We start from the raw sequence: 18,475 nt of genomic DNA on the forward strand, positions 1-18,475 counted from the left end.
TTCCGCTGGTCTCCACTGTCCCATTGCCTTGCAGTGCTACTTAGAGATGGTGGACCTCAGCTCAGACCCAGGTCATGGGCACTCTTAGAAACAGGGCGAAGGGCCTGGAGAACCTCCCGGGGTCTGTGTGAGGAGTAAGGGCGCCATGAGGGGGCCTGGTCAGTAGGACAGTGCCGGAGCCCTGGAGGGCCACGCAGGGAGCTTGGCCTTTGTCCTGTGGAGGACGGGCACCACTTCAGGGCTTGAGGGATGGAGGACAGTGTCCAGGGTCTGAGAACCTCCTGGAAGCAGGGGGCTGGACAGGCATTCCAGCCCTTGGTTCTATCAGAGGCCCTGGAGGCGCTGAGTCAGACAGGGGCAGCCAGCGCTCCGAGCTCAGGAAATCGGCCAAATTTACCAAAAAGGTATCTCGTCTCTGCCCCAGAAACTGGGGGGAGGCTGGAAGTTAAGACTAAGTGCCTCCTCTGGAAACACCAGGTGGGAGTCCAGGGGTCCAGGAGTGGCACCCCGCCAGGGAGAGCGGGGTCGACGCCGGAGGGCAGGCGGCGTCCTCCAGACCCTCTCACCCGCCTGCGGACCCTGGACCCGCCTTGAGGAGTGACAATGGCAGCCACCCTCAGCTCTAGAGCCTGGTCCCCAGGGTGGCCTGTTCCCAGGTCAGGCTAGGGGATGTCCTCGACCTTTCCTCTGTGGCCCAGAAAACTTGGCCTTGGGGCCAAGAATCTCCTTCCTTCCCCGTTTCCAGACCCACAGCTTTCTCCCCTCACTTCCTCTCTTGATTTGCTCTGGGGGTCTGGGACCACCCCCTGGGAGCTCCTTTGCTGGGATGGACTCCATCTGGCATCCCTGTGCCCCCTCACTCACTCCTCCTCCATTCTGGACAGGAAGGGGGCATGGGAACAGGCCACCGCGTTTTCCCCCACTGGCTCTGCGATGCCCAGCCTCGTGCGGTGCTGGAAGCAGGGCTCACCGAGCTGCCGCATCCTCACTCCCCTCCCCGCTCCCTGGCCCCAGACCCACGGCTCCCTCCTGTCTTCTTGAGTCTAGACCAGGCGGGTTGGCAAACCATGGCCTACGGACCACATTGACCCGCCCTCTAGTTTGGGGAGTGAGGTTTCCTTGGGCACACAGCTATGCCCGTCCAGACACGGTGACTCTGGTTCGCGGCAGAGTTGAGTAGGTGCGACAGGGACCATATGGCCCTCAGCACCTAAAATACTTACCATCTGGTAGAAAAAGCGTGCCGGCCCCTGGCCTTCCCCTGCCCGTCTCACCCCAACCTTTGGGCTCCATCTCCCACCAGAAGGAACTCTCAGATCCCCAGTCTGTTCTCCCCTCAGCCCAGAAGCCCCTGCTCTCCGCGGCCCAACTCCGGTTTGCCCTCATGGTGTAGGGTCTGGCCCTCGGCAGCCTGCCCGGGGTGGGGTCCCCTCACCTGGACGCTGCTCCGTGAGACTGGCTGCTCCCTGCCAGTGGGCACGGCTGGGGCACGCAGGAGGAGGGGGTGTCAGGAGTGCTCACGGAGCCCCGCAGTCCTGGGAGGGGGCAGCAGGGCAGGTGGGAAAGAGAGGGGGATCAAGGGCTGCGCCCAGACACCTGCGGCATCGGTGTCTACACAGTTTAGACCCTGCGCCTCAGACCCCTCCCAGGAGCCCCGTGCCAAGCACACAGCCCTCCAAATTAGCTACGAGAAGCCTGTCTCTACCCTGTGGTCCTGAGCTCAGACCAGCGGCTGTGGGGCTGCAGGGCTACAAGAAGCCCTGTGGTCCTGAGCTCAGACCAGCGGCTGCGTGGTTACCTCTGGGGTCTTCGGGAACACGGCGCAGAAGATAAGGTCCAAGACCGGCCACGGGGCAGGGGGGGAGGGGGGCCGGTAACATTCCACAGCGTTCCTTCTGCCCGTGGTTGGAGGTCCTTATCGGCCCCTTGGTGAGGAGAAAGTGAGTGTTTCTACCGAACCCTCCGTAGAGGTACCTGGAGACCAATCCAATGGACGCGCACCGAGCGTGGCTGACAAGGCCACGGATGGGACTGGCCCTTCAACTCGGTCTTTTGTGTGCGTGACCCCAGGGATGTGGGCAGCCACGGGGCCCTGGATGGTGGGCTGCACCTGCCCATGGCGCAGCCAGTCCTAGATGGGGATTCTGAGAGGGACGGACCCTTAGCCCCTGTGGCCCTCTCCGTGCCGGGGAGAGAGAGAAGTCACCACCAGCCCGGGGGAGAGACTGTGCTGCTGTTGCCAGCTCAGCAAATGAAAATACAGACAGCCCGTTATCCTTGAATTGCCGATGAACAGCAAATAACGTCTCGGTACATATATGTCCCAAATATTGCGTGTTTCTCAGAGACTCACGTGTAACTCTTGTATTTTATCTGGCAACCCTGCAAGAAAGGCCAAGTTCTGACCATGACCCTGGCCATTTGGGGGAACTTATGTGGTGGGAGAATAGCCTCCCCCGCCCCCTGCCCCCCTGCCTGCTGGCCGCCCCCTCTGTCACCTTGGCCGTGAAAGAACCACTTTGCCTCACTCACAAGTGCTTTTCTCTGCCGGGCACTCTCTTTCCTGAAATAGCAAGTCTTGAAAATGTGCTGAGCTGGGGGCCCTGGGCCCAGCCCCCTGCCCTCTGCATTCCCCAGGGAAGGCCTCCTCTTCCTTTCAGTTCTCCTCCAAATGAAAGCCTTGAGTGGGCTGGCTCTGATCCCTTCCCACTGCAGCTCTGGGAGTGGACGCACGGTCCAACGCTGGAGGGGCCTCAAGGGTCCTCTCCGAGGGGGGTCTGAGGGTTACAACCCCCAGAAGCTCCCAGACCCTCACCAGCAGATCTTGCAGTCCTAAGTTCACAAGATGTCTGAGTTGCGAGGACCCCCAGGCCGTGCCAATCCAGATGCGGCAGCCGAGGTCTGAGGCAGGGATGTGACGGAGCAGAGGCCTCCATGAGATGCTGGTGGACCGGAGGGCTGGCCCATCCTCTGGCAGTACAGGCAGTTGAAGCGGGCTGGTTCTTCACTCTCCGAGGTTGGTGGAAGGTGTCGGGTACCATCTTGGTGGGTCCGGAGGTCTCAGGCCAGAATGTCTGCCATTTTTTTAGAGGGACCGTAGGGCCTGGACCCCCTACCAGAGTGGCCAAGGCTACAGACCCCCATATGGACTGTAGCCTTGGTCACTCTGGGACCTTGTCTGCCGGCTCTCTGTCCACTCCGGCCCCAGGCCCTTGGGCACCCAGGACGGCCACTGGGGGGCAGTGTGAGCCAGGACACCTGGCAGGGATCCACCCGGAGGTGCTGGCCGGCCAGCCCTGTCCAGAAGGGAGAGAGCCTGGGCAGGCGAGAGGAGCCCCTCGGTGGTCAGCCCAGGACCCCGGCTGTCCTGCCCCAGAGGGCTTGGGGCCAGGGCTCTGCCTGGGGCTGGGAACTTCCCTAATATCCGTGATCACAGCCCCTACCCATAGACACACACACACAGAGTGCACACGCACACCCCACCACACACACTTTGCACACACACAGGCCTGGTGGGTTGCAGAAGCACCAAATACCCTCCTGGGAATACAGGGGCTGTGACTCTTCCGTTTGTTTCTCCCCTTCTGGGCGGCGCAGCTGGGCGTTCTGGGACAGGCCCTACTGCTTGATGGGGGCCAGCCCCTTGTCAGGGCCCGCCGCCAAGCCCCGCCTTTCCGGGAAGCCCCTTGTCCAGCCAGACTGCATCCTCCGGGTCCTGGGCACCCCCTGCCTTCTCACGGCTCGGACCTCCACCACACTGTTCCCTGCAAGGCTGAGCCCACCCTCTCCGGGACTCTCTGCTCCCGCTACGACCTCACTGCCACCCCAATCCCATACCTTGTTCAGCTCTGAGTTCAGACAAGTGTAGTTACAGCCTCCACTCACAGAAGTATGCCTGGTGGGCCAGGGCCCTAGGGGGTGAGTGGAGGAGGTCAGGCCCCATTCTGGTCCCCCCACGGGGTGGCCATGGGGAGCCGCGGGGCCTCAGGCCCAGCCCCTCCTCTTCTGTACGTGGGGACCAGTTAGCACCGCCCACCGGGCCCCGGGGCTGCTGTGAAGATCAGTTTGTGTAAAGCACGTAGCACAGGGTGGGCATTCAAATCTGCGAGCCCCTTTCCATAGCGCAGCCCAGGAAGGGGGCAGCAAGGTCCCGGGGGACCCCTACTGCTCTCAGGCTAAGCGGTCTCCTCTTCCCCCCATCCCCCGCGCCCTGAATTAGTAATGCAGTAACCCAGACTGACGTTTTCTTTCAAGATGCCACTCTGAGCTCCTCCATCCCGAGACACTCTTGATGTGATGTTTTCAATTTTCCCAGGCCTCCGCCTGGCAGGAACCTCCCCGGGGCTCTGATCCTTTGCCATCGATCTTTTTCACCAAGATTCAGTCCCAGTTCTGGGTGGGCTCAGAGAGGAGGGGCGCCCCGCGGCTTGACACAGGGAGGGGGCGGGCGAGGGGCCACCCCCCACCCCCAGGAAATGCCCACCAGGCACCCTTTGCCAGCAGTCCCCCACCTCAGGGCAGGAGCCAGAGGGCACTGAAAGGAGCTGTTTGGGTGGGGAGGGGCGAGGGAGGTCTGTGTGGGCTTCAGGGACCTCAGATCCCCTTGGGGGGCGGGTTTTCAGGGAGCCCTTGAGGACAGGGGCGCGTTGCGGCTATCGTTTTGCCGCAGCTCCGAAAAGCGCCGCGGTTCTCTTGGGCTTTGCGAGCTCTGCTCTCCAGCTGCCAATATTTTTTGACAGTGAGGCGCAGCTTTTCCCACACTCCGGCTACTGGGGCTGAGAACGCTGCTCAACACGGGATTAGAACAGCCCCCGGAGCCATTACCGCATCTACATTAATCACGGTGATGGCTCGGGGAGGGACTGGCCTCCCGTTAGACAGCGCTCTCGTGCTCTGCGCGTGCAGGCGTGTGTGTGCGTGCGTGACCACGGGTGCACGTGTGAGCACAGGCATATGTATGCGTATGAGCACGGGCATGTGCTTTATGCGTGCGTGTGTGTGCACACGAGTGTGCTTTGTGTGAGCACGTGTGTGTGTGAGTGTGTGAATGCATGTGCCGGCGCACGGGTGTGTGGGAGCAGGCATGCATACGTGCACTGCAGTAGCCCGCTGGAGAATGTCACGAAGCATTCCAGGTTGCCGGAAATAAGCAAGGGAAGTGGGCTGAAGAGCTCAAACAGGTATTGTTCTGAAAGTTTCTTTTCCTTTCCTTCTCACGAACCAAGCCTTGCTTCTGTGCACTTGGCCATTTCAGCTCCATGGTGGCCCTGGCAACGTTTACCAGCCCCACGGTGAGGACTGGTGGCTGCTTTCAGGGTGGTTGCTGAAAGGTTTGACAGGCAGAAACATCCCCCTGTCTACAGTTTTCATTCTGGTCCCAAAGCCTCTAGCCAAGGCGACTGACACTCAGTCATCATAAGAAATGAACCTCATGTTTATGTAGGATTTCCATTCAGGAGACCATTGCCTTGTTGGAAGCTGGTGGTGGGCGAGCTGGTGCACGCCCTGTGTGGGTGAACGCCGGAAGAGCCACCATCATGCTGTGTGACCTAAGACCTGCCACCCACCCTCTCTTGGCTTCTTTGTCACCCAGAATGAAGGCCTGGGGCCAGGCATCCTGTTAGGCTCCAAGTTCCGTGAGTCAAAAATTCCTTCTGGAGTGTGGGTCCATGCGTCCTCCCTCCAAAGACAGCGTCCATTGCAGGTTCTGAATGGACGTGACCTTAAGAGAAGAGAAGGAGGGGGAAGTGGAGGGTCTGCTCCTGGGACTGGGGGGCCATGTGGGATTTGGGGGCAGTGGTTGGGTCTGTACATTCTTCAAACCCTGCCTTAGTCTGTCATACAGAGTGAAGTAAGTCAGAAAGAGAAAAACAAATACCGTATGTTAACACATATATATGGAATCTTAAAAAAAAAAAAAGGTTACGAAGAACCTAGGGGCAGGACAGGAATAAAGATGCAGACGTAGAGAATGGACTGGAGGACACGGGGAGGGGGAAGGGTAAGCTGGGACGAAGTGAGAGAGTGGCATGGACATATATACACAACCAAATATAATACAGATAGCTAGTGGGAAGCAGCCGCATAGCACAGGGAGATCAGCTCGGTGCTTTGTGACCACCTAGAGGGGTGGGATAGGGAGGGTGGGAGGGAGAGGCAAGAGGGAGGAGATATGGGGATATATGTATATGTATAGCTGATTCACTTTGTTATAAAGCAGAAACTGACACAGCATTGTAAAGCAATTATACTCCAATAAAGATGTTTAAAAAACAAAAACAAAACCCTGCCTTACTTGAAGGATGACATCAACCTCCAAGCAAGATACAGCAAAAATGAGTGAAATGCAAACACACAGAAGTTTCCAGGTTAGAGGAAATATAAATGACAGTAGGAATTGAACTACAATGAGAAAAGTGGAACATAAATATGCAGGCCAGTAGGTCTGGCACAGAGGCTTTGGCTGGAGTCTTCAATTTGGCTCTGAGGTTCCTGGCAGCCAAAGTGAAAAGGGAAATAGGATCAGTTCGATTGTCTTCACTATCCCTTAGGAAAAGCCTTCCCTCCTTTCTCCCCATTGTGTGAGACCCCTGGGGAAGGTGGACAAGACCAGTCCATCAGCCTGGAGGTGACTGTCCCAAGGGCTGGCCAGAGCGGTGCCTCCGTATATGCCTGTGTTAGGAAAATGCTCCATCACACGTGGTGGCCATTCAGTGCTCTGGAAAGCATACAGACTTTTCCAGCCTTGGCTCTGAAAGATGCTTTTCCCATGAGGCTCCATCTAGGTGGTCCAGAAATGAAAAATGGATAATGTCCCCAAGAACATCTGGACAGCACATGCCATGACAGGTCTCATAAAAGTGCTCCTTGTAACCACTCCTGGTGAAAGCTGAGGGCACGTCTCCAAACCACAGAGCCTGCAAGGGGACAGTGAGCTTCAGACAGTCGTGCTTGAGCATGGAGCTGGGTGCAATGCCACCTGCAGCATGTGGCACGTCGTTGTGCCTTCATTGAGCACCTACTGTGTGCAGGACCTGGGGAGGAGATTATGTCCACAGCCCCATTCCATTGGCTCTAGCAGCCCACTTTACAGATGAGGCTCTCAGAAGATCATAGCGCCATAGGTGGCAGGATATCCAGGGCTCTGTAACCACCACCAAACCCCCCTCCTGCCAGTTCTATGATTCTTCCCTCCTGTGTCCCCCTAGACTTAGTGGTGATTCTGGGGTACACCGCTCAGGCTGTGGTTCCAGGGCTCTTTGACTAGCTGAAGATGGCAGGCGAGGAGGTTCTTGCCACTACTGGTCATGGGTAGGTACCTCCGTGGCCCAGGCCCAGCAGTGGCTTCGATGGGAGGGGAGGTGGCTCTGAGCCAGGCAGCCCTGTCCTGGGGCAGAGTGTGTCACCTGTCATGGGTGGCAGTTCTGTGGGTGGATCTGGGGGTGACAGAGCTCCACTGGTCAGCTCAGCCTCAGAAAGGGGTGTGGGGCAAACGTGAATAGGTTACACGGAAGAGTGCAGGGACCCCTAGGGATGTGCTGGAGAGGCAGGAACCTGCCTGGGGAGCTGGGGGTGGGTGGGGGGATGCTCTTGTCCACGCCCTCTGGGTAGGGGCCGGGGGCGGGGCTGGGAAGCAGCCGGGGATGACTCGTGGGGATGAGAAGAGGCCAGCAAGTAAGGGAGAAAGCAACTTCCAGCCGGAGACAGGGAAGGTACTGTGCCCAAAGGCAGCGGGGGCGGCGGGGCGGGAGCGCTGAGGGTGATCATGGGCTCGGGGTGGGAGACACTGCAGCAGAACGAGTGGGGGGTGGGAGAGAAGCTGAGGGGGAGGCGGGGGCCTTGTGGGCCTGGCTGAGGGGTCCTCAGGCTCTAGTCCTTGAACCTGGGGGTTCACACATGTATTCTTGGAGGCCTGTGAGTCCCCACGGTAGAGACTCAGTCCTGACATCAAATCAGCAGCAGCTGACTCACCAATTCACTTGGAACGAGGTGGGGGATTTTGTTTACTGGAAGTTCTCCGTGGATTTTTCCCTTAGACAGAGAGAGATTAAAACAAGACAAACAAAACAACAACCAAAAAAACAGAGTGAAAGAAGCTCCCTGGGCTCTCTGTCTCTGCAAGGACCAAAGGAGGCCCTGGAAAGTTGGTCCCATGGCCGTCTTGAGTGGCTGGGATAGCGGGTGGGTAGGGCCAGAGCCCTGGGACTCCATGGGGAGGGGGTGCCAGGTGGGGAGGACAGCACAGGGCACGTAGAAGATGTGAAGCCATGAGGATGGGACCCCTCCTCCCTTTGCACCGGGGGCACTTTGTCCTTCAGTGCCAGCCCAAGCATCCCCTCCTCCAGGCAGCCCTCAAGGACTGCTCACAGAGTTCTCCCAAGACCCACGTGACTGCCTGTCCTCTAAATTGGGGAGGTGAGTCCTGGTCCCCTGCCCCACACTGGCAGGCAGGAGGCACTCAAGAAGCAAGCATGCCAACCACCAGAGGGAACACCCACCCAGCGGCCAAGAAACCAGCAGTGGGTGTGAAGGGACGTGGGGACAGGGAAGAGGTGGCAGCAACACACATGGGGACACAGGACCGCCCTCCTCGGCCTACTGGACGGGCACCAGAGGAAGCACAGGAGCCCTTCCTAGCTGCCACCCCTAAGTTCATACCCCCTCTCCCTGGAAGGCCCGTTCGAGGAACCAGAACCCCCAGGCCTGTCCTGGACCCATCTCAGGCTGCAGACCCTGAGATGCTGCTTCCTGGAAAACAGGGCCTCACAGCCCACAGGGGCCGCACAGGGACGGCTCACAGCTGGCATGGGTGCCAAGAGCCAGCAGGGTGGGAGGAGTCCCGGGACACAGCTGGCTGGTTTGGGGGAGGAGTGGGTGGGAGGGCCCAATGGGGAAGCACTGTGATCAGAGCGGCAGCAGGGCCACCGGGAAGCAGCCAGACTTCCTGGGTGCCCACCAGTGGCCGGGCCAGGGCTGGGGGGCTGAGGGGTCCGGAGACGGTCACCGTGATTGCAGTCAGGCAGCGCCAAGGGAGCCCTGCGGTCCAGCCTCTGATCCCTCATCTCTCACCGGAGCCCTCACTGAACAGAGGCCAGAGGAGACCCAGCAGGCGGGGCTGGAGGAGAGCACCTGGGGGCAGGTGGGCCAGGAGGAGGGGCTGGCAGAGGCAGGGGCAGCATTCCCAGGAGAGGACCGGCAAGAGGCCCCCGGCCAGACCCCACACTTTCTGCGGCCCGCGTGTCCAGGTGGAGTGAGGAGAGGTGGGAGAGGACGGAGGCAGTCTCGGCCACCTTCCTGGAGCCCAGGCTTTATCCTGCAGGCAACTGGAAGGTCCCAGCAAGGATGAACTGCCCAGGTTTGCCCTTCTCCTGTCGGTTTCTCCCAGCACTGGGCCCCTGTTGGATCTGCTCCAATTGGTTTATGTCTGGCTGTAGCAGAGAACAAATTGATTCCCCTCCAGCTGTTTCTGCAGCGTCTGTCCTTGCTCAGCCCCGGGCCACCAGCTGTGCCCCACACAGCTCCTCCCCTGCTCCGGGAACATCGGGGACTGGGTCTGAGGATGAGGGAGGGACGTGGTCCAGTGTTGCTAGCCCGGCTGGAGGTCCCAGAGCTGGAATACGGATGCACTCGCTCACATGCATTCACACACACACACACACACACACACACACACACACACACACACACACACACCTGTGCCTGACCCCCTGGAGGCAGTGGCTGCAGGTAAGAAATTTCAGCTTCGTGCAGTAGGTGGAGTCTTCCCCCCTCAGGTGTTTTTCTTCCTGCAGCTGACAACGCAAACTTTCTAAATGAAAACCTGTCATCCCCGGGTTTCAATCCTTCTGCTGAAGCCTTTCGCCTTCAGGTAAAAATCCAAACTCTCGCCTCTCACTGCACAGCACTTTGGTCAGAGCTTCCGCCATGCTTGAGTCTTTACAAACTTGCCACACGCATGCTGGCCCCCGGGCCTTTGCACATGCGGCGCCCTCAGCCAAGTGTGCCCGCATGTGCCTCTCCCAGCCCTCACCCCTTGACCTACTGGCAGTAAGTCCTTGTCCCTCTGGACCCACTTCTCCAGCGCAGCTTTTCTAAGACAGGGGCTTTTGCCCCTCTCTGCACCCACAGCCCCCTGTGCTGGTCCCTGGCATGACACCCAGCACCTTCTGAGTGGAAACATCCCCTGGCATGGTTTGGCACCTCCCCTCACCAGGCACGTGTATTGCATGTCTCTGTTACCACCACCCTCGTGCGTGGCCAGCCACAGAGCGGGAGCTAGAACAGGGGCTCAGTATTTGATGAGGTCATGAGCGAACGGGTGGATGGATGGCTGTGTATCCGGGAAAGACCTAGGACCCCAGGTGTCCCGGGCACAGCACCGAGTCACACACAGAAGCAGCAGTCCAGCGACAAAAGAACTGAAAAGGGATCCCAGTCCTGGCTGGTGTCTTTGGAAACCACACCTCAGGAGACACACTGCAGAGCCTCAGCGAGGCTGGTGTAAACCCTCTCGTCTCTCCCCTCCCCAGTTCCTCCCGCTCTCTGGATGCTCTGTGGTCCTTCCCTCGTCCCAGCATTTGCAAAACCCCCACTCCTTGCCTATCTCACAAGATGGCTTTCTCTCTCTCACGGCCCCCCTCTCCCGGCTTTCTACGACGAGCTGGATTCAGCCTGGCTTCTTTTTTGTTTCCTTTCTGCATTGCCCATTCTCCGTATTTCTCCTCAACAAAGGGAGGGCCCTGGAGCTCACCGAGCCGGTAAGAATCGCGCCCTCTCTCTCCCTCTTGAGATCTCTCTCTTTGTAGCCTCTCTACATCATAAAAAAGCCTGAAACCCAGCTGGCAAATAGAGAGCTCTCCCTGGGGGGGTTAGAGCGGGGGTGACACAGAGCCAGCAGACCCAGCAAGGTCAAAATTCTCTTTATTCCATTAGGCTCTGGGGACATTCACATGTTAATAAATCATATTCCCATCACGAATCAATGAAACCTTTTTACAAACTGCATTTTAACCTTACACAATCGCCCCATGGACAATTCCACAAATAAGGAAGCTGAGGTGTGCGTGTGTGTGCGTGTGTGTATGTGGTGGACGGGCGACTCGGAGAAGCCTGCCACATAGAGGAGGACTGTAAGTGGGATGTGCACACAGCCTGCTGTTTTTAAGCCCCACATTCTTCCTTGCCCCAGGCTCCAACTGAACCCCGAACCCCGAGTCTTACAGAATCACATTTACGACCAAGAAAGGCTGGCTGGAAAATGCAAGGTGGAATTCCTAAACTGTCCTGGTTTGTTTCCTTAAGCAGATTATATGTTTTGCCTACAAGCATCGAATATACGATTTGCGTCTGATATTGATTAGTGGAGCCGTTTAGAAAAGTTAAGCCTAAGCTCGTTGATGAGGATTGACTTGGCAGAGGTTTGGTCTCTGCATGTTCCAGAAGCTGCCAGGATCCTCAGTCAGGGACAGGGGAGCAGAGGATAAGGGCAGCTCTTCCCATGGCGGGTCGGGGTGGGCCAGGGACCCTCGATCAGCTCACGAGCCTCTGGTCTGGCTGTGCTGGGCGTGGGAAGCAGTGTCCTCTCCTGGGAGGCGGACCCGCTGTTTAAGGTCCATGTACTGCCTGAGTTTCAAAGATGAAGTTTGATTGCTTTGTTTGTTTGTCTTCTGTGCCTCCTTCAGGGTTTGTGGGTTTGGGGGGAAAGGGGAGGGCAAAGTTTTTCTTTAAGTTTTAGGGGTGTGTTATAAAAGCTTTAGGAAATTGTTCCGATGCAACCGATTTGGAAAGAAATCACGGGCTGGGGTCAAAACAGTCAAATACAGAGCAGACCTCTTATTCCCTTCCAACCAGCCCCTCCTCTGGGGCCCCTGCATCAGGGTATCCCAAGGGGCTTCGGGGGACACCCTGACCTCTGGCAACCTGAGCCCCTGGGTTCTCCCAACCTCTGTGGGTGAGTTTCCGAGGTGATGGGAGGGTGATATGAATGAAAAACGTGGCCTGCAAAAAAAATGTTGCAGCCATCCAGCCACTACAGCTGCCCTCAGTGGTGAGCCCTGAGGAACTCAGGATGGAGACAGACCACTGCCAAGCTCTCAGCCACTGCAGCCGCCCAAGAGTGCACCCTGAGGGGACTCAGGATGGGAAAGCACGGAACACTGGCCCCAGAGAGCTAAGGTGCATGTCAAAGGAATAATTTCAATGAGCCCAGACTTTGCATCTTCCCATGCATAGAAACTTGCTAAATCCCTTAACTTGAGATGTCTGGTTTTCTTTATTCAACAGTAATCTTTTGATGCTCTGACTACCTGCTCTTTGTTCCAAAACCCTCTAAATGGCCTGGCTCCTCTCTAACTTCTTTGGATCAGTCCCTCAGTGTGATCTGAGAGGCCGCATCTCAGGCTTAAGTCTTCAGTTTTTTCTGCCAAATTAAACACAATTCTCAACTTTTAGGTTGCGCTTTTTTTTTTTTTCCAGTCCACAGCGGGGAACAGGGAGGAGACCGGGAGACACATGGTGACGTTGGGGCCTTGGCGTGTCTGTCTTTGTGCGGTGCCCTCAGCTGCCTCCTGGGGTGGGGCAGTGATCATCACCTTTCCGAAGAGCCGACCCCTCAAAAGGCCTCACCCTACGTCACGCCCAGACTGCAGGCCTCCCCCCAGGAGGGAGCACAGGCTGCCGACGAAGGTTCCGAGGCCGAGAGCCGACGCAGTGGGGGAGGTGGGCGCTGGTGAGGATGGGGGCGGACACGGCCCAACTCACGTCCCTAGACGTCCCTAGACGTGTGGCCTGTGCACAGACGAGCATCTCCGACCGGGTGGTGGGGACCTCGCGTGAACTCAGCTCCGGAGACGCTGCTCATTTCGAGCACAGATGATGGTCTCCCAGATGCCTTGTCCTGACCAGCGTGACGTTTGTTCAGTTCAGCTGCCCTCCGTCACAAGAGGCCTGATCAGACCCAGACTCTCACCATGAAAAATGTCTTTTCTCATTGGATCTGAGTCCTGGATTTTGTAGAATCAACATTTGTAAACTCTGAGAACATGTATACCAATTAATTACGGCTTGGACAGGGCTCGGGGCCCGCGTGCTGTCTGGGAAGACCCGTCCATGGTCCTTTTCTCCTTTCCGTGCTCCTCCCAGCCTTGGGGGGGGCGGTCAGCGGACCCTTCTGACAGAGGGGGGCGGCTTTCAGGAATCCAGGGAAGCTGTTCTGGTTTCCTGGTGGCTCTAAAACCCTTCTGAATTCATTAAGGTTTGCATTGGAGCAGAAATGTCACCTTCTCAGTAAGACCTACCCAACTGCTCTACTAAAAAAATGTACCACTTCTGTTCCCTGATCCCCCTAAACCTTCTGCTTTTTTCTTTTTTTTCTGCAGCACTTTCTACCTTCCAACAGCCTTATGGGCTGAATTGTGTGTACCCCGCCCCCCAACCAAATCCTTATGTTGGAGTCCTAAACTCCAGTACCTTAAAATGCGACTGTATTTGGTAATAGAGCCTTTAAAGAGGTGATTTAGGTTAAATGAGGTCCTATGGGTGGGCCCTAATCCGTACACTGGCGTCCGATAAGAAGAGATTAGAATACACACGCAGGGAAGAAAGGCCACTGGAGGACACAGGGAGAAACTAGCTGTCTGGGAGCCAAGGAGAGAGGCCTCAGGAGAAACCAGTCCTGCCCACACCTTGAATCCAGACTTGTAGCCTCCAGAATTATGAGAAAATAAATTTCTGTTGGTCAAGCCCCCAGTCTGGGGTATTTGTTAGGGCAGCCTGAGCAAACCAATGCCACAGTACATCTAATTTATTGATTTCTTACATTTTATTGTTTATTTTTTGACCACCACTGCTCTCCCCAAGGGTAGAGATGTTGGATTTTGTCCTCAGACACATCCCCAAAGTACAGAAGACTGCCTGACATTCAATAATCTTTGGCACCTGGTAAATATTTGACATTCAGCAAATACTTGATGAACTTTTACCCCTGGCCAAGATGGAAAAACAGGAACTAGATTTACCATCCTGCCTGAAACAATTAAAAGTCTGGACAAAATATATGCAATCAACAGACTTCAGACATTGGACGTCAAACAGTTCAAGGCTGTAATCCCTGAGAGATGGGAAACAAACAATGTGAGCCCTGTGACTGCTCCAGCTTACTGGCTGGAGAGCGTTTCCAGGCCCTGGCACCAGGAGGAGGAGCCCAGACAGAGCCTGGGGTCTTCTTGAGTTGAGGAGAGGGAACTGGGGCTTTGAGGGGGCAGAAGCAGCTGGAGTCCACAGGCAGAGTAATGAACAAGAGAGGGATGAACAGAGGGGACGTTTGGAGATCTGCAGAGGGTCCCCTTTGAGTATTCAGTGAAAGAACAATCAGCAATGTGTGTGAGCCAACTACCCCAGGCGGGGAAAAGAACCACAGAAAAGAATCATAGATAACAGCATCTGCGGTCTTGCAGGGCTGGCAACAGTGCCTGTCCCCACACACCCAACTGGAAAGCCTCACAGTCATGGGCATTGGGTAGGGAACTCAGAAGGATATTGGCACAGGAGTGGGGTAAAATTAGCCCTAAAATAAATCTAAATGACACTCTGGTCCTACATAACAGAGCTTAAAACCAAGCCTGGAGGGTATCAGTTTCCAAGTAATTATGTCTGAGAACAAATCTCAACAATATTTATGGGGATAGAAACATATTCAGCACCCAATAAGGTAAAATTTACAATGTCTAGGACCCAATAAGAAAAACTACCCAGATATATCAGAATTATTTACAATAGCCAAGATGTGGAGCATGGAGCAACCTAAGTTGTCCATCAACAGATGAATGGATAAAGAAGATGTGGCATGTATGTGTGTATATATATATATATATATATATACACATATATATATATATGTATATATATATATACATATATATATATGTATATATATATATACAAATATGTATATTATCCAATATTTTATAATAATTATAAATGGAGTATAACTTTTAAAAATTGTGAATCACTATAGTGTACACTTGTAACATATAATATTGTATAGCAACTATACTTCAATAAAAAATAAAATAAAAAAATTTAAAATTACCCAAGCATGCAAAGAAGCAGAAAAATATGACCTATAATGAGGAGGCAAGTCCATCAGAGATGACAGAATCAGAAAGCAGGATATAAAAAGAGTTATCATAACTCTATTCTCTACGTTCTTGAAAGTAAAGGAAAGACTGAGCATGTTAAGTTGAGGCATGAAAGATAAAAAAGATAAAAAAGAGACACAGGTCAAATGGCAAGGGATAACAAAACTATGTCTGAGATGAAAAATACATTGGATGAAATTAAAAGATTAGACGCTGTAGAAGAAAAGATTAGTTAACTTGAAGACCCATAATGAGACATATAGCAAAAAAGAGATTGAAAAAACAAACAGAGCTTCAGGGAGCTATGAGATAACTTCCAGTGGCTCAATGTGTATTAAAAAAAATAGTCCTGGGCTTCCCTGGTGGCGCAGTGGTTGAGAGTCTGCCTGCCGACGCAGGGGACACGGGTTCGTGCCCCGGTTCGGAAAGATCCCACATGCCGCAGAGCGGCTGGGCCCGTGAGCCATGGCTGCTGAGCCTGCGCGTCCGGAGCCTGTGCTCCGCAATGGGAGAGGCCACAACAGTGAGAGGCCCACGTACCACACACACACAAAAAAAAGGTCCTGAAGCAGGGGAGAAAGAGAAGAAAAAAATATATTTGAAAAAACAATGGTGGAAAATTTTACCAAGTTGCTGAAAAGCAATAAACTCAGAGATCCAAGAAGGTTACTGAAACCCAAGCACAAGAAACACGAAGAAAACAACACCAAGTCACATCCTGACCTGATTGCTTAAAACTGAATTTAAAAATGAGAGAATCTTGGAAGCAGCCAGAGAAAATCATAAAGTAAGTACAGAGGAAGACAGGCAAAGATGAAAGCAGATATCTCATCAGAAACCAAGCAAGTGAGAAGATCTCGAGGGAGACATCTCAAGGTGTCAAAAGAAAAAAACTGTCAAAAACTTTCTATTCTATACCCAGCAAAAAGTATCTTTCAGAAATAAAGGCAAAATAAAGACTTATTTAGACACGAGAAGGCTGAAAGAATTTAGGATCAGCAGAGCTGCACTACAAAATACATGAAAGGAAGGCCTTGGGGCAAAAAGAAATGGATACAGGAGGGATATTAGAATTTACACAATGGAATGAAAAGCACTAAAAACAGGAACTGTGTAGATGTGTGTGTGTGTGTATACAATAAATTATATAAATATTATATAATTTTTATATATAAACTTACGTTATACACAAATTTTTTCTTATTCAAAAGCAACTCTGTAAAAGATAATTTTGAGCCTCTTGGTACCAGAAGGTCGGTTCTAGTCTCAGTGCTGTGGATCAAGGTGCTAAGAGGACTCAGGAGCCCAGAGCCTTGCACTGACAGCACCTGGACCAGTTGCACTGCCAGGCCATCTGATGAAGCGAATGCTGGGGATGGAAGAGTCTGACGATGCAGACTGTGGCATTTCTTTGTTTGGCGTGTGCTGGGAATCTCGTCTGGAGCATGTCTGTGAACTCCACATGCATGAAGAGAAGGCATTAACAGCGGACGTGAAACCCAGTCCTTCACTATAGAATAAGCTGCCTTGTTGTCCCGAAAGTGCTTTGCCCATAACTGAAGCTACACCTCCTGCTGATGCTGCAAACATGCATTCTCCTTATAGGGCCTTCCACCCGGAAGAGGCCCTTCTTGTAGAATTTACCTCAGCGGTGGAGCAGAAGTCATCTGGCATCTGTGTGCAGCCACCCTAGGGCCCTGAATCAATGCGGTTTAAAGTAGTGTTTACACAGCATGGGCTGATCAAGAGCCTGCATTTACGTTGACCTTGCACACCCCTGATGACGGCCAGTGGGTGACTGTCTATGCTTGGGGTTTGACGTTCATGCCTCATTTATTCCATCTCTGGTGAACTGAATGTGTATAGAGCAAAGCAAAATGGAGGTGGAACCATAATCACATTTGGCAAATATTAACGTAAGCCGGGAGTTTTCAGCAAGATACAGCCAGCTCCCTAAACGCAGAGGCTCCAGTAGTGTATATATAAAAGATGTTCAGCTTTTTAAAAATAAAGTGGTGGAAAAGGTTAAGATGCCTGCTGCTTGTTTGTTTGACCAACCTAAAATAGTGGCACCATATGCAATTAGCTTTCCTCCATGGGCTCCATCTGTATATGATGAAGCCGGAGGGAAGAGGCTGAGTCAGAAAAAGAAGCCTGATGAACTGCATGATAATTAGAGTTCATGTTGCTGGACTGTGATGGGTAAAGCCTGACTCGGTACAACCTTTCAGTGAAGAGGAGAAAACAGCAGTATCTGAAGAGATGGCAAGTATGGACGCGGGCCCATGCAAGCCAACCGATGGCAAGGGCTGCCTGAGAGTAAAGCTGGGGGAACGTGCTCAGCCATGGAAAGGAACCAGCTATTGAGACACACAGGACGTGGGATGGATCTCAAGCATCACACACCTGGTGAGAGGAGCCAGTCTCATAGCAGCCATAGCAGGCTGTGGTGGGCAAGCATTGAAGAAACTGGCCAAACGCTCCTATGCTGTTGGTGGGAGCGTAAATTAGTGCAGCCACTGTGGAAAAGGGTACAGAGGTTCCTTAAAAAACTAGAAATAGAGTTACCATATGATCCAGCAATCCCACTCCTGGGCATATATTGGGAAAAGAGGAAAACTCTAATTAGAAAAGATACACGTACCCCAATGTGCATTGCAGCACTATTTACAATAGCCAAGACCTGGGAACAATCTAAGTGCCCATTGGCAGAGGAATGGGTAAAGAAGATGTGGTATGTGTGTGTGTGTGTATGTGTGTGTATATATACACACACACATGAAATAATGCCATCTGCAGCAGCATGGATGGACCGAGAGATTATCCTACTAAATGAAGTAAGTCAGACAAAGACAAATATCATACGCTATCACTTATATGTGGACTCTAAAATACGATACGAGTGAACTTATTTACAAAACAGAAACAGACTCACAGACGTTGGAAACAAACTTATGGTTACCAAAGGGGCAAGGGGTGAGGAGGGATAAGTTAGGAATGTGGGATACACACTACCATATATAAAATAGATAACCAACAAGGACCTGCTGTATAGCACAGGGAACAGTATTCAAGGTCTTGTAATAACCTATAATGGAAAAGAATCTGAAAAAAGAAGATATATATATATGTATAACTGAATCACTTTGATGTACACTTGACATGATAATTCAACTATATTTCCATATTTTAAAATCCAAAAAAATAAATAAAGGAACTGGCCCCTGTAGCCGTGCTGGGGACACAGCGTGGGGCTCTACAGGCAATGGTGTCATCACTGCCTTCAGGTCGTTGGCGTCAGTTGAGTTTATGGGCTGTTGGGTCATTCTGTGGCCTTT

The 18,475-nt window shown here is 53.4% G+C and overlaps 1 protein-coding gene and 1 pseudogene across 1 annotated transcript; both read left to right on the forward strand.

Annotated features, from left to right (window-relative positions):
• Nucleotides 1-8,256: 8,256 nt before the first annotated feature.
• LOC132529060 (uncharacterized) lies at nt 8,257-13,006 on the forward strand. The gene is made up of 8 exons (XM_060165303.1): nt 8,257-8,415; nt 9,016-9,139; nt 9,246-9,355; nt 9,792-9,868; nt 10,732-10,757; nt 11,189-11,264; nt 12,018-12,174; nt 12,475-13,006. Exons 1-7 carry the CDS (start codon nt 8,268-8,270, stop codon nt 12,048-12,050), a joined length of 594 nt encoding a protein of 197 aa, XP_060021286.1. The 5' UTR covers nt 8,257-8,267; the 3' UTR covers nt 12,051-12,174; nt 12,475-13,006.
• Nucleotides 13,007-16,842: 3,836 nt separating this feature from the next.
• On the forward strand, nt 16,843-17,504 carry LOC132516858 (AKT-interacting protein-like; annotated as a pseudogene).
• The last annotated feature ends 971 nt before the right edge of the window (nt 17,505-18,475 follow it).

The sequence above is a fragment of the Lagenorhynchus albirostris genome, chromosome 1 (assembly GCF_949774975.1).
Source record: "Lagenorhynchus albirostris chromosome 1, mLagAlb1.1, whole genome shotgun sequence".
In the NCBI taxonomy this organism is placed as follows: Eukaryota; Metazoa; Chordata; class Mammalia; order Artiodactyla; family Delphinidae; genus Lagenorhynchus; species Lagenorhynchus albirostris.